The following is a 12,298-nucleotide window of genomic DNA, read 5'->3' on the forward strand; positions in this document are numbered from 1 at the left end:
TATTCCCCCTAATTCCTTAGATAATATTACATAATAGTGTCACATCATTGTAACAGACCCCAGGGGCTGGACCCTCTCTCCCCCTCCACTGACTGCGTTGTTTTCACGATGGGATGTTGCGTTTGTTTTCGTACCTTTCCGTCCGTCGTAGTCATCTCTTGGAGGCTTCGTCATCATCGTTCATTGCCTCTTTCATCATATTCCGAACCTTTGAATCCGTCTAATTCTCCTCGCTCTATCTCTCTATCTCAGTTGTCCCTTTCCAGATCTCCTCATCAGTGCATACGCTCCCCTTGTCTCACCCCATTCCGATCGGTGACGAGAAGACGGGACCTCCGGCCTTTCCCACGCTACCTACCCTAAGCCTACCTACCTACCTTACACACTAGACTCCCTTCAGCCATTGTTCCTTGACGTGGGCGGCTACTATTGGATCTCGTTTCCTCGCTCCCCTGACTGGACGATCGTGGACGGGTGCGCTACCGGCTTTTACCTTCACTTCTATTGATCGAATTTCAACGTCCGCCGTTTGCCTCTTTCCCTTTCAACCTAACCTAACTCCCTTTTCCACACCGGATTAGAGTATTGCCACTGCGAAGACTGGATTCCTTGCGTTCCCTCTGCACTTGTTCACCTGCTACTGGCGAGCTCTGCCTTGGCGAGATCAGTCCACCACACTCAACAACCGACTCACGATCCTTGGCTGAGTTGCGCCAAACCGTTATGACAACTCGTGGTGGGCTTCTAATCAACACCGCCATCGCCTAAACAAGCACAGAGCTTGTTCTAGACGTTCCATCCAACCTGTCTTCTGATCAGGTTATGTGCCTACGACTTGCTCCGTACAATCATTCGTCTCCCTGAACGGCCGGGTTTATCGCATGCAGTAACTATTTTGACCTCTCTGCGTTCACTCCTCTTCTTGGTACATTCTCCGTCAGCATGTGGTCTTCGTCTATTCGTCTTTTGATTTCATCTACTGTGTAACGTGTCTTCTTTCTCTTCTGTACGGCAGGCGGTCACCATTATTCGATCCCATTCACTTTTCCGACTGTCCGAACCCCGAGCTGCGTCTATCCGCTTGGTCAACATTACTTGGATTTTCGTTCGGACATCCCACGCCTTTTTTCCCCTTTCTCTTTTTAACCTTTTTTTTTCTGGCTTGCCCCTGGCTTAGTGGTACCCTCTCGGATCTCCTGACTTGTCAATACCGCGTCAGCAAATTTCTGACTCGACGGAGACCATGGCAGCGGAGTCCGAGAGGTCGCCCTACCCCAATGGTTCCTCTGATGGACCCAGCGTGGCCCAAGACGATGATGAGGCTGCTTCATTTACATCCCGGCGGTCTGCGAGTGAAAGCGACATGGTAGAACTGCCACGTTCCGCATTTAAATCTCAAACACAGGCATCCGTTCTGGCCCAGCTACCAAAACTATCCTCCGCAGTTCCCGGCATTTCGGCCCCTCCCTCTACTACGAATTCCGCCCGATCCTCGCGCGAATCCTCCCCCGTTCGTTCCTCCCGTCGAGCACGCAACCCGACGTCGGCGCCTCGCAGTTCCAGATCGCGCCGGAACAGTCAAGATCGCAGTCCGCAACGGTCCATACCAGTTCCTACCGCGAGTGCTGTGCAAAGAGCGCTCTCCCAGCCCAGCAAGCCTCTTGTGCTGAGCGCTTCCCCGAATGTCGAACCATCCTTCAATGTTCCCAGCCCAGAAAAATCTAACAACATGCCATTATGGGGCTCTACCCCTCCGAATACCTCGAGCAAGCGGTCCTTGCCGCCGTCCGACGACCTTGCCGCCAGGGGAGATCGGAGTGCACCTCGCAACGTGAGCAGCCGTATCAGTGCGCCGGGTTCTGCCCTTGAAACCGTGGAGGAGATGACCAGCGATCCCTCGACACCGTCGGCCGATACCATTCTGAATCAGCCTCTGTCGGAGGAGCCGAAGCTGCAAAAGATCGATGAAGACACAACACCAAAGGCGTCCAGACATAATAACAATGTCGAGAGTGGAAGTGACAGTGGCGGAAACAAAAGCTCAGAGCGCATGGAAGACACTCGTCGTTGGGTATCCACGGGTACCAGAGGGTCCGATTCCCTCATGCCGAAGCGCTCCACTACCTCATTGAGCGGCGCTCGCGGGAAACCGGCAGAAGGGTCCGTCCGCAACATGATTGTCGAGACGGAGACGGTGACCTCGATTCCTCAGGTCTCTCTTGGCGTGGTACCGGGCGAACGAGGCATTTCAGGCCGGGTAGACAGCGGCACTTTACGGATGAAGCCGAGTACGGAGACCATTCGTCCGAGAAAGGAAAAACGGAAAACTCGCAAACCTGCTGCCCTTTCCAGCGGCGCCGCATCTTCCAAAGCTGATATCTTTGAAGCGAAAGTGGCCAGCGCAGTCGATGAGGCCGACGTCTCGGACTCTGATGAAACGTTTGTCTATGAGTCCAATCCTCCAGACCCATATCCGGTCCGGCAGAACCGGTATCATTCCCGCACGCCCAGTGCAACGTCTATGGCAAGCCAAGTCGACCAGCTGGCAGGTCGGGCGCGACATAGCATGAGAGACTCAACGCACAGCATTACCGGCAAACGCAGCATGAAATTCACAAATAATACATACAACAGCAGTGTGGATGGCGATGCTGGGGATGAAAGCGGCCGTCCTCTTTCGAGGGTAGATGGCAGCGGCACGCACACTCCTCGACACCACCATATCGGGCGATATGGACGCAACAGCAACGTATATCCGTCACTGTTTGACAATGACTCGCCGTTCCCGCAGTCCCAGGCACATGCCAAGTCGCCCCGGCATTTCATTGGCAGTGGACTTCGACAGTCAAGGCATGCGAACTCACGTACACTTCCGAATTATCGCACGATCAATGGGTCAAAGAAGGCGGGCGATATGTATCATTACGATTTTGATGCAGAAGGTGCGGATGATGAGCGTACGCCTCTGGTCGGGTCGACACGTGTGTCACGAAGCCGGCATGGCGGTCGACGCCCCGGCAGTGCCAGTTTGCGTCAAATGGAGTATATGCAACAGCGGCAACGCAGCTATTTTTCACGCTACGGTATCTGTCTCATCATTGGCTTCTTGCTACTTTTGGTCATTGGAGGCGCCACCTCGTTCATTATCGGGATTACAAAGCCTCTGGTGGACGTGCAAGTGCTTGCCATCCAGAACGTGCTCGCTTCGGAGCAGGAGATTATGTTAGACCTCAGAGTCCAGGCCGTGAATCCCAATCTTTTCTCCGTGGCTGTCGATGATATGGACGTGAACATCTTCGCCAAAAGCAGATTTGTAGGAGCAGACAAGCTCTGGCGCGATCACAGCTCAGATCCGGACGGGTTTCCCCGCGTCGAACAAAGCAGGAAACGTGCGGAAATGGCTCGACTTGCGCGCTGTGGCAGGGATACCGAATGCACGCCTGATGTTCTTGCCAGAGAGTCCCTCAATATCACTGGAGGCGTCGACAAGGGCACTGATCCTATACCGACCGACCCTGCTGGTGATCCTCAGACCATGCTGCTAGGCCGTGTTTTCCACTTTGATTCGCCCCTCGCGTTCGAGCCGTCTCCCTGGAACCACGTACCCACCACATCCAAAGGCCAGATCCGCCTCGCTCGACCTGGCAACAAAACCGAAGAAGGCGGCACGGAGCGGTGGGAGCGGGTGCTTCAGCATCCTTTTGAGCTGATTGTTCGCGGAGTCATCAAGTATCAGCTACCCTTGAGCTCTAGGTATTACTCGTCGCCTGTGAGCTCTAGCGTAAAGGTGGTACCCAATGATGACAACGATGATACGCCCGACCCTGGTTCTGGAAAGAATGACACGGCTTCAATATCCGCATTAAGGTTATACCGTCGCGGCTTGAAATCCCCAGACATCCGATCCTCGGGAGGTATCAGAAAGACACTTGAACTAGTGGCGCGAGCCTTCACAGCCTGATAATAGTTCCGAGTCGGACGGATGCCCGTCCTCAAATGATTGCCCACAGATTCGTCTCATTATCCTGTATAATCCCGTTGGTATGAGCTCTGGATAGTTGTCCTCGGCCTCTTTTCAGTTGTATAATCCCTGAGTTTGGACCAGGAAACGGCCACTGGGATGTCACTGGCTGTGTAAACGTACGCCTTTTTTATCTTCTCATGGACCGTGATATATCTCTTTCCTCACTTGGATCTCGTCCCTGAATCAGGGACCGTCAGTCCTGACTCTGGATCCGTTTGATGTCACTCCTTTTGAGATATACCCTTTCCTTTCCTTTGTCAAATGATTTCCCACATCCTCATTTTGATCTGACAGGACCCTTTTTTGGTCTGTTGGTTCAGCTTCACGTGTGATGACTTTTGATATATTCACCTCATGGAACGACAGCAACATGGAAAAGAGCAAAGAGCATGGACTTTTTTTTTCCCCTTCATATTGTCTATTTTCGATTGTGAGAACAGAAACATCGAATATGGGTTGCATCAGCGCGGCGCTTTGATATGACTTTTGGCTTGATTCCTTGGCACATTGCGTCCGGCAGGAAGATTGTTTGATTAGAAAAAGATAGGTTTAAAAAACTTGGTCGGTGGGTTGTCGTTTTCTTTATTTTCTCAGCATTCCTCGCACTTGGAAGGGCGGAAGCCACCATGTCCATGTGTGTAGTTATGTACATAATCCTTATCAAGATCAGCTCGGTACATATATCCCTAGGTTTATTTTGAGGATATGGTTTGGTTGGCATTCTATGTAAGTCTCATGATATAACATCAAGCATAAGCAGGGTCATCAGGGCGTCTCAATATCGTATCAGGTCATAACGTGGCAAATTCGTCAGGTATTGAAAATCACAGCAGAAACGAAATCAATAAGCCACCCAACAGTAACAGAAAATGGAAAGCATAAAGCAAGGATGACAGTGAAAGGACAAGGAACCAAGGATACAAAGACACCTACACAAACACGCGATTGATCCCACGAAGTAATTTCTCGAGCCCATCTACTAGCGGATCATCGTCCCGCTCTGGAAGCAGTCGGCCATGCGAGTCGAATCGGTCAGGCAGGTCGATGGTGGAGTCGGAATCCGGCTCCTGCAGATCGGTAGTATCCTTGTCTTTGGAGTGACCAGGACGATCACTCTTTGCTTGGGACGAGCTGGGTTGAAATTGGGGTTTGCGGGGGGTAAAGTAGGGATCGGAGGAAGAGTGGCGGCGCCGGTGGGAAAACGAGGTGTCGGAGGAGCGATGACGATCGCGATGATGATGAGGAGTCAAAGAGTCGATGGTTGTGTCGCTATCGTCCGTTTCATAACCAGGGTCAATTGGGCGCTCCTCCGCGTTGAGGTCGAAGGCAACAGACTTGGGCTGAGGGGGTTGACTGGCTGCGCGTGCGCGATCTCTGGGAGTATGCGGACGCGGTGTTCTCAACGGCGACGGAGGTTTATCTACACCTGGGGGTTTCTGATTAGCGACCAGTTTCTTGAATGTCAGGGATTTAATCTATCCCTAGACCCACCATCATGCATGGGATACTGGGCAGTAGAGGGGGGAGAGTTCCATGCAGCACTCACATTCTCATCCGCCCTCCGGGGCCGGGGTGCGTACCGGTCCGGTCTTGGCTCGGGGGGATAACCGTAAGGTTGCGCTGGAGGGACTGCTCCTGGTGGAGGAGGGTAATCGGCCGGATTGTATGGCGCGGCGGGAGCGGGGGGAGCTGGTGTAGAGCCAGGAGGTGGAGGGAAGTAGTTGGAGTTGGGATAGTACGGATTCTCTCCAGGTTGTGTTGGTGGCAGGGGCGACGGCGGGTATGGAAGGTCCGAAGGGTACGACGAAGGGTACGAGTCATCGTCGTACTCTAGAAGGAACGGTCGTTAGTCTCCCGAATCAGCAGATCGTTCGTGTATTTATTGAGCTAAAACTTACTTGACCGTTCTCTGTCTTCCTTCTTGCGATCCCTGCTCTGCTTGTACTTGTGAGCGGCATAGCCGACTCCAGTGGCAGCCAAAGCGGCTTCGGCCAAATCACGAGAACGGCTTCGGTGCTTGCGACGCCGGCTGCTTCTTCGTCGTCGATGGCCGTCTCTGTCGGTATCAGAGGAGCTGGTGCTATACCTACCGCCTCGGCTGCGACTGCGGCTACGACTGCGACCACGGAATCCTGCTGCGTCCCGGGCTACTCGGTCAGAAGCATCCGAGTAGTAACCCTGTTGACTAGCAGGCCGGCCATAGTAATGGGCTGCAGGGATGCTCCCGGTAACCGGATGTTGGCCGTACTCGATCAGACCAGCCGAATCGCGGGCGGGATCCGGGTAGGCCTCGGACGGGGCCCTGCTTCGGGATCTGGAACGACGTCGCTCCCTTCGCTTTCCGTCCTCTTCCTTCTTCTCCTTGTTCTTTTCGTACAGGCCAGTGACGGCTGCGGTTCCCAGCCCGGCCGCAACGACAGGGAGCGCCTGTCTGAGTCGGCTGTGAGAACGGGACCCCTTTCGAGAGCGCGACCGGCTGCGAGCTCTCTCTACCAGACCGGCCACTGCGGCACCAGCCAAGCCAGCTTCGGCCATATGTTTCTGAATCCGGGATTGGCTGCGTTTCTCACTCTCGGCATCTTTCCCGGGTCGAACGGCACTGGAGGACCGGCGGTGTCGGGAGCGGCTTCGTCTGTCGCTAGTCGACTTCTTACGAGCCAGAGCCATGGCACCGGCAATGGCAGCGGCACCAAGGCCGATCTCCGTCAACGTCTTGGCACGAGAGTGAGAGTGCGAGCGGCTGCGACTGCGGCTGCGACGGCTGTGGCGGCTATGGCTATGGCTGTGGTGATGATGGTGATGGTGACGGGAGCTGCGATCATCATCATATGAGTGGGAGCGGTGACGGCTCTTGCTGCGGTAGTAATCGCGAGCACGTGAAGCAGCACTCACGGCAACAGCGCCCAAGGCGCCGGCACCCACGTCGTGACCGAGACGGCTGAGGCCCGAAGACACGTCGTCACCTTCCTTCTTTCGACGATTGCGAATCAGTTCTGCAGCGCCGATACCGACCAACGCACCCTCCGCAAGGTGGCGTCGATGATGGGGGTGATCGTCGTATTCACGGGTCTCTTTGCGAATATAGACCATGCTATCATCACTGCTGTAGTCTTGGTCGTCCCGACGACGACTGGTCTGAGAGATGGAGTCGCCAGGACTGAGCTCGCGGCGGAGGCGACGGTCATCGTCATATTCGCGGACCCGGCGATGATAGTAGTAAGCCGGCTCCCGTTCTACCTCGGACCGGTGGACAACCTCGTAGTCGGATTCACGGGGGTGAACAATGAGGGGCCCTCGCGCTACATAAATTAGGGTCAGAATTACTCGACCTAAACTCGTACATTGGGACTCACCATCATAGTAGTCTCTTTCAGAGCGGTAGTCGTACGGGCGTGTGTCATAGTCGATCTCTCGCTCGTAACGTTGCACCATGACGGGTTCTTCTCGCTCAGTAGAGCGGCGGACTACCAATTCTCGATCACCAGTGACGGGGTCTTCGCGACGGTAGACAGTTTCACGCTCTCGATCCTCCTCTGAAGGTATGACGTAACGCTTGATTGATACGCTGGAGGAACGAGGCTCGTCCCACTCACGATCTCGCTCGCGTTCTCTGTAAATGTAAGATGACATGAGGATGAAATTCGTTCACGACGACAAGGGAAATAGAAGTAAGAGTAGACGGGGTAAAAAATGAGAGAGAGAAAAATGGGTCAATCGAACAGAACGAAAAGAGAAATAGAAGTGCCTGGAAGAGGGAGGGGGGCGAGGAAAGGGAAGTGGGGAAGATCGGTGCTGACGAAAGTGATGATCAATCAGGCTGTGAGACAAGGCTGATGGAAGACCCGGGCTGTCGGGCGTCGAGTCAAGTGCCAGTGAGTCAAGGGGGGCAAGGATAAGGTATGACAGGATATTCGATGATGAAAAGAATTAAGATTCAATGTATGATGATAGCAGGGAATGAGGGATGGTAAGCGCCAGTCTGGGTAGGGTAGCTACAAAGAGGGGTTTCTTGATGGGTATGAATGAAAGAAGCGGGGGGGCTGATGCACAACGAGAATTGAAAGAAGATGGAAAATAAGATATGTGAGACGTGGTGGGGATTTGACGATGCAGGTGGTAGAGTTGATGAAAACGATGATATGATGATGATATTGTTGAAGGGAAGAGTGAGGAAGGGAAAACACACGAAGCCAACTGCGATTAGAGGTACATACAGTAGGGTCTAGTACCTACCTTAGTAGTGCTGCAACCTGTCTGCAAGTGATGAGGTCCCTAGACGAGACAAGCCGATGTGACTCGCTGATTGACACGCGCAGTCGATCTCACGTTGTCAATCCGAGAATCAACTTTTATCAACAATCAAAAGAACAGCAAGTGTCAATAGAACAATAAATAGTATGCGATAGGCAGTCTCAAGTCTTCCTTAGATCGGCTCAGTAGTATTTATATTGTGTTCTGAAGATGGAGAGGTCCCCACTAAGCATGACTTCATCATTGACAAAGATAGTGGCTGAGGATTGCGCCCGAGAGATCCGCCTTCTCCTTGGTGATTTAGCAATCATCATCTTGAATGAGGAAACTCGTATTGGGCACTGTTCAATGATGATCACCGGGCTTCTTTAAGCCTCATTCATTGTGTTTCATTCATGATGTTTCGATACGTTGAGTGTCTGGGACCGGTGGAGTAGAAATCTCGGATTTGATCCATGGGTGCCCTACTGCCTTGGAGATGGTGCCTGAGGTTACCACAGCTTCTTTGCCAGCAAACCATGGATCTGGATGTACACAGTACTCAGAAATGGCAATATTACTAAGGTGCTCCGTAGAAGGTCCTTCGAGGTGAAGTGGAAGTTTCACAATCTCCCTGAAAATGATCCGCAGCAGGCAATATTGAACATGACTGTCCCTTTCTCAAGGTGGTCGCTGTCTTCTCCTTCTCTGTCATCCATCCCATTTAACTATCTATTCTTTTGTCATCTGCAAGATCCTCCTCCCCTACAGATTGACTCTTTCATCAGTTTATCATCTAATAATCAAAGTCCTATGGTATTTCTCAGTTGATCATTAGCGATGATTTTGCCCACCACGGCTACATCGCTTATTGCTCCTCATTTGCTTTTAGCAGCGTTGAAGTTGACAACCCTCAATCCTGTTCGAAACTAGCAGGTCTCTGCCTATTTATCCAGAAGCATGCCTTTACCACTAGGATGAAATATTCTTGTCTCATATTCATGTCTGAAACAGAACACAAGTAATAATGTGTATCGGTGAGTCTACATTCTAGGAGTACCCCTCTCCTCGGGATTATATATCGACCTCTTCATCATTCCTTCTCTCTCTTCCAAGGCTTTCGGTTCCCTCCCAAACAATGCATTTCATGATCAAACAAAAAAAGATTGTTGTAGTCTACCAGTCACACTCAGACTTGGTTGAGCTCTCAGGCATTCTATTCCTTCAATTGGCAGTCTTCTAGAAGGCATTCTCATGGTGGGGTACTCCGCCCTGCCTTGGCGAGCGACTTTTCTGGAACAATTCTCTAGTCTACATAGTATTTAAATTCCTAGGTCTGCCGCCTAAGGACCACCACTTCCCAACAGGGCTCTATGCGCATAGTTGCCAGTGTTATTTATGAGGTTTAGCAAATTGTAGCAGCCTCGTCCACCTACAGGCGGAGCAAACTAATGCAGTTGCTGACAATGCCATCTGAACTCTGAGTTCGCCCCGGTGCCCGTGTCACGGCTGTTCCCTTGCCCGTGTGCTAGTGGCTATGCTTGTAAATGGAGGACCCCTGTGGCATAGCTCATAAGGCTTGAGGGTCTGATCACTTTTCATTCCGCAGATGCACATCCCTCCATGGTTCAACGTTCCATACTGGGTATATACAGTGTAATGTACTGAATTTCTGCTTCCAGCCTGAGCATCGCCACACGTAGTATCTAATCCCGTCCAGTATAGTAGTAATTGCTGGTGTAGACTTGTCTGACAGAGTCTGAAGTGCTACGTCTTACGGAACTGACTGGATAACATCTATACGCGAGGCTCCTCCCGTTCTCCCCTCTTTTCAAATAAACCCTCAATCTTCTCCAGACTCTGCCCTTTTGTCTCCGGCATCAAGTAACAGACTGCCGCAGAAACGATGGTGGCAAAGCCGTAGAGAAAGTATGGACCGCTGGGTGACGACCGTAGGAACAGAGGAGCCGTGAGAGTCACAATGAAATTCATGATCCAGTTAGCGACCAGTTCCAAGGCGCAGACCTTGGCCCGAAGCCTGGTAGGGATAATCTCGGAGGCGTAGATTTTGCCAACCTATACGGTGTTATTAGCAAATTGATTATCCATACCTGTAATACCCGGTTCTTTTCTTCACTCAGAGCATTGAAGAACTTACCACGGCCCACGACCAGGAAAAGTTGGCCACAAATACATATATCAAAACAATGACTACCCACTGTGCTGCGGTCGAGGTGAGAATGACTGAATCCGCAGTGGAGTGACCATATCTGGCATATAGTGACCCTGTAACAATGAAGCAAATCGCCATCACCAATCCTCCAATAACAAGGGGCATCCGGCGCCCCCACCGGTCAATCCAGATCTGAGCGGGAACGGTGCAGACTAACATCACGATGCCGGTGACACCCGAGGAAAGAAACGAGGCCTTTTCGGAAGTGAAACCCGCTTGTCGGAAAAGGATTGGGGCGTAGTATAAGACAACGTCGATCTGGCTCCCCATTAATATCTGGTTCACACATAGGGCCAAACGAATAAAGCCAAAAATGAAAAATACTTGCCCCAGTCAATTGTTGGAAAGACATTAGGAAGATCCCAAGAGACGTTCGGCTAATATACTTTCGACCAAAAATCTCTGCCCAGCTGGCAACCGATTTGTGTCTATCTGACTGTAAGCTCTGCTGGATTTCACGTAGCTCGGCGTCAACTGCTGTCGCTGTCCGTAACTTGCTCAAGACACGCCTTGCATCATCGCTTCGGCCGGCCTGGACGAGCCACCGGGGCGAGAAAGGCAGGAGCAGCAACCCGAGGGAGAGGATAGCTGCCATGACCGCTTGCACAATGAACGGCAATCTCCAGGCCATGCTGCCTGATAATTCATGAGATCCATATGCGATAAAATACCCAGTCATGATCCCAACTACCACGAAAAGCTGCAGGAGACAGGCAGTCACCCCACGGATATCCGCCGTGGCGATCTCCACGAGATAGACCGTCGCGACGGAAATGGCTTGGCCCATTCCCATTCCCGTGATCAGACGGCCGACGATGAGAGCTGCGAAGTTGGGCGAAGATGCGGAGATGACGGTCCCGATAAGAGAGAGGATGCTACCAATGAGGAGTCCATATTTTCGCGAAATCCGGTCGGAGATATGGCCGCTTGCTAAAGAGGATACTGAGGAGGAAAGGAGGATGCAGGAGACATAGATTCCTTGTTGCATGGAGGTTAAGTGACCGACAGACGTGGCGAATTGGTCCATTTGGGTGATGACACCGATCGAACCTGCTCATCTTATTCAATGGTTTTCGACGTCTTAGTGTTGGTCATGCTTCACTGACCTGTGTCTAGTCCGTATAGGAGCCCTGACAACGAGACATGGCTAGCGATGAGGAATATCTTCTTGGTTGGTGAAATCATCTGGAAAGTGCAGTTTAGGTAGATATGTATTGAGAGTAACTACATGTGAAGCAGAAGGGAAGTGACTGCTTAAGGAGAGGTTCAGCCCTAACATCTGACAATGGAGGAGAAAGCTGGGAGATACTACCTTAGCATAACTACAAAATGGCACGTTGGGAGAGGCCAATAAAACAGACGCATTCAGTAAAGTCAGAATAAACTGCTTAGCTTTTACCAAGCTCTTTGTCTTAGGGATATAATATCAACCATCTACCCCGCACTTGCGGTTGGCCCAGACATAGGTACCCTTTTCACGGTGACCGCTACAGGCGTCCAGTGGACTGGCAACCTGCAGCCTGTGACAACTCAAGAGAAAGCATGGTCGGAGTAGTGGCTCCCTCCCGAGTCTCGTCAGTGAAAGTGGCCCTCTGTGCTCTATGATAGAGTTTTATATCCGGTCAAGACTTTCGGCCCGAACCGACACCAATTCTAGGTTAGGTTGCCCATTTTCATAAAGGCCGCTCATCCTCATTAGTACTCATATTGTGAGTAAAGTGCGATCAAATATTGGAACTGACCATTCGACTCCGCTTGAATGCCTTAGGCAGGTAAATCAGTACTTTCTGAAGAACGCGTATGACGGGGTA

At 51.7% G+C, this 12,298-nt stretch overlaps 3 protein-coding genes across 3 annotated transcripts; 1 reads left to right on the top strand and 2 right to left on the bottom strand.

Moving 5' to 3' along the window:
• Nucleotides 1-1,243: 1,243 nt before the first annotated feature.
• NFIA_083730 (putative phospholipid metabolism enzyme regulator) lies at nt 1,244-3,961 on the top strand (the record flags this gene model as incomplete). Its single annotated transcript, XM_001260317.1, has 1 exon — nt 1,244-3,961. One exon carries the CDS (start codon nt 1,244-1,246, stop codon nt 3,959-3,961), a length of 2,718 nt encoding a protein of 905 aa, XP_001260318.1.
• A 992-nt stretch (nt 3,962-4,953) lies between these two features.
• NFIA_083740 (DUF3824 domain-containing protein) lies at nt 4,954-7,654 on the bottom strand (the record flags this gene model as incomplete). The annotated part of the gene is made up of 3 exons (XM_001260318.1): nt 4,954-5,444; nt 5,516-5,854; nt 5,923-7,654. 3 exons carry the CDS (start codon nt 7,652-7,654, stop codon nt 4,954-4,956), a joined length of 2,562 nt encoding a protein of 853 aa, XP_001260319.1.
• A 2,397-nt stretch (nt 7,655-10,051) lies between these two features.
• NFIA_083750 (sugar transporter) lies at nt 10,052-11,514 on the bottom strand (the record flags this gene model as incomplete). Its single annotated transcript, XM_001260319.1, has 3 exons — nt 10,052-10,330; nt 10,413-10,540; nt 10,812-11,514. 3 exons carry the CDS (start codon nt 11,512-11,514, stop codon nt 10,052-10,054), a joined length of 1,110 nt encoding a protein of 369 aa, XP_001260320.1.
• Between the last annotated feature and the right edge of the window lie 784 nt (nt 11,515-12,298).

This window comes from Aspergillus fischeri, genomic scaffold (genome assembly GCF_000149645.3).
Source record: "Aspergillus fischeri NRRL 181 1099437636264 genomic scaffold, whole genome shotgun sequence".
Taxonomy (NCBI): Eukaryota; Fungi; Ascomycota; class Eurotiomycetes; order Eurotiales; family Aspergillaceae; genus Aspergillus; species Aspergillus fischeri.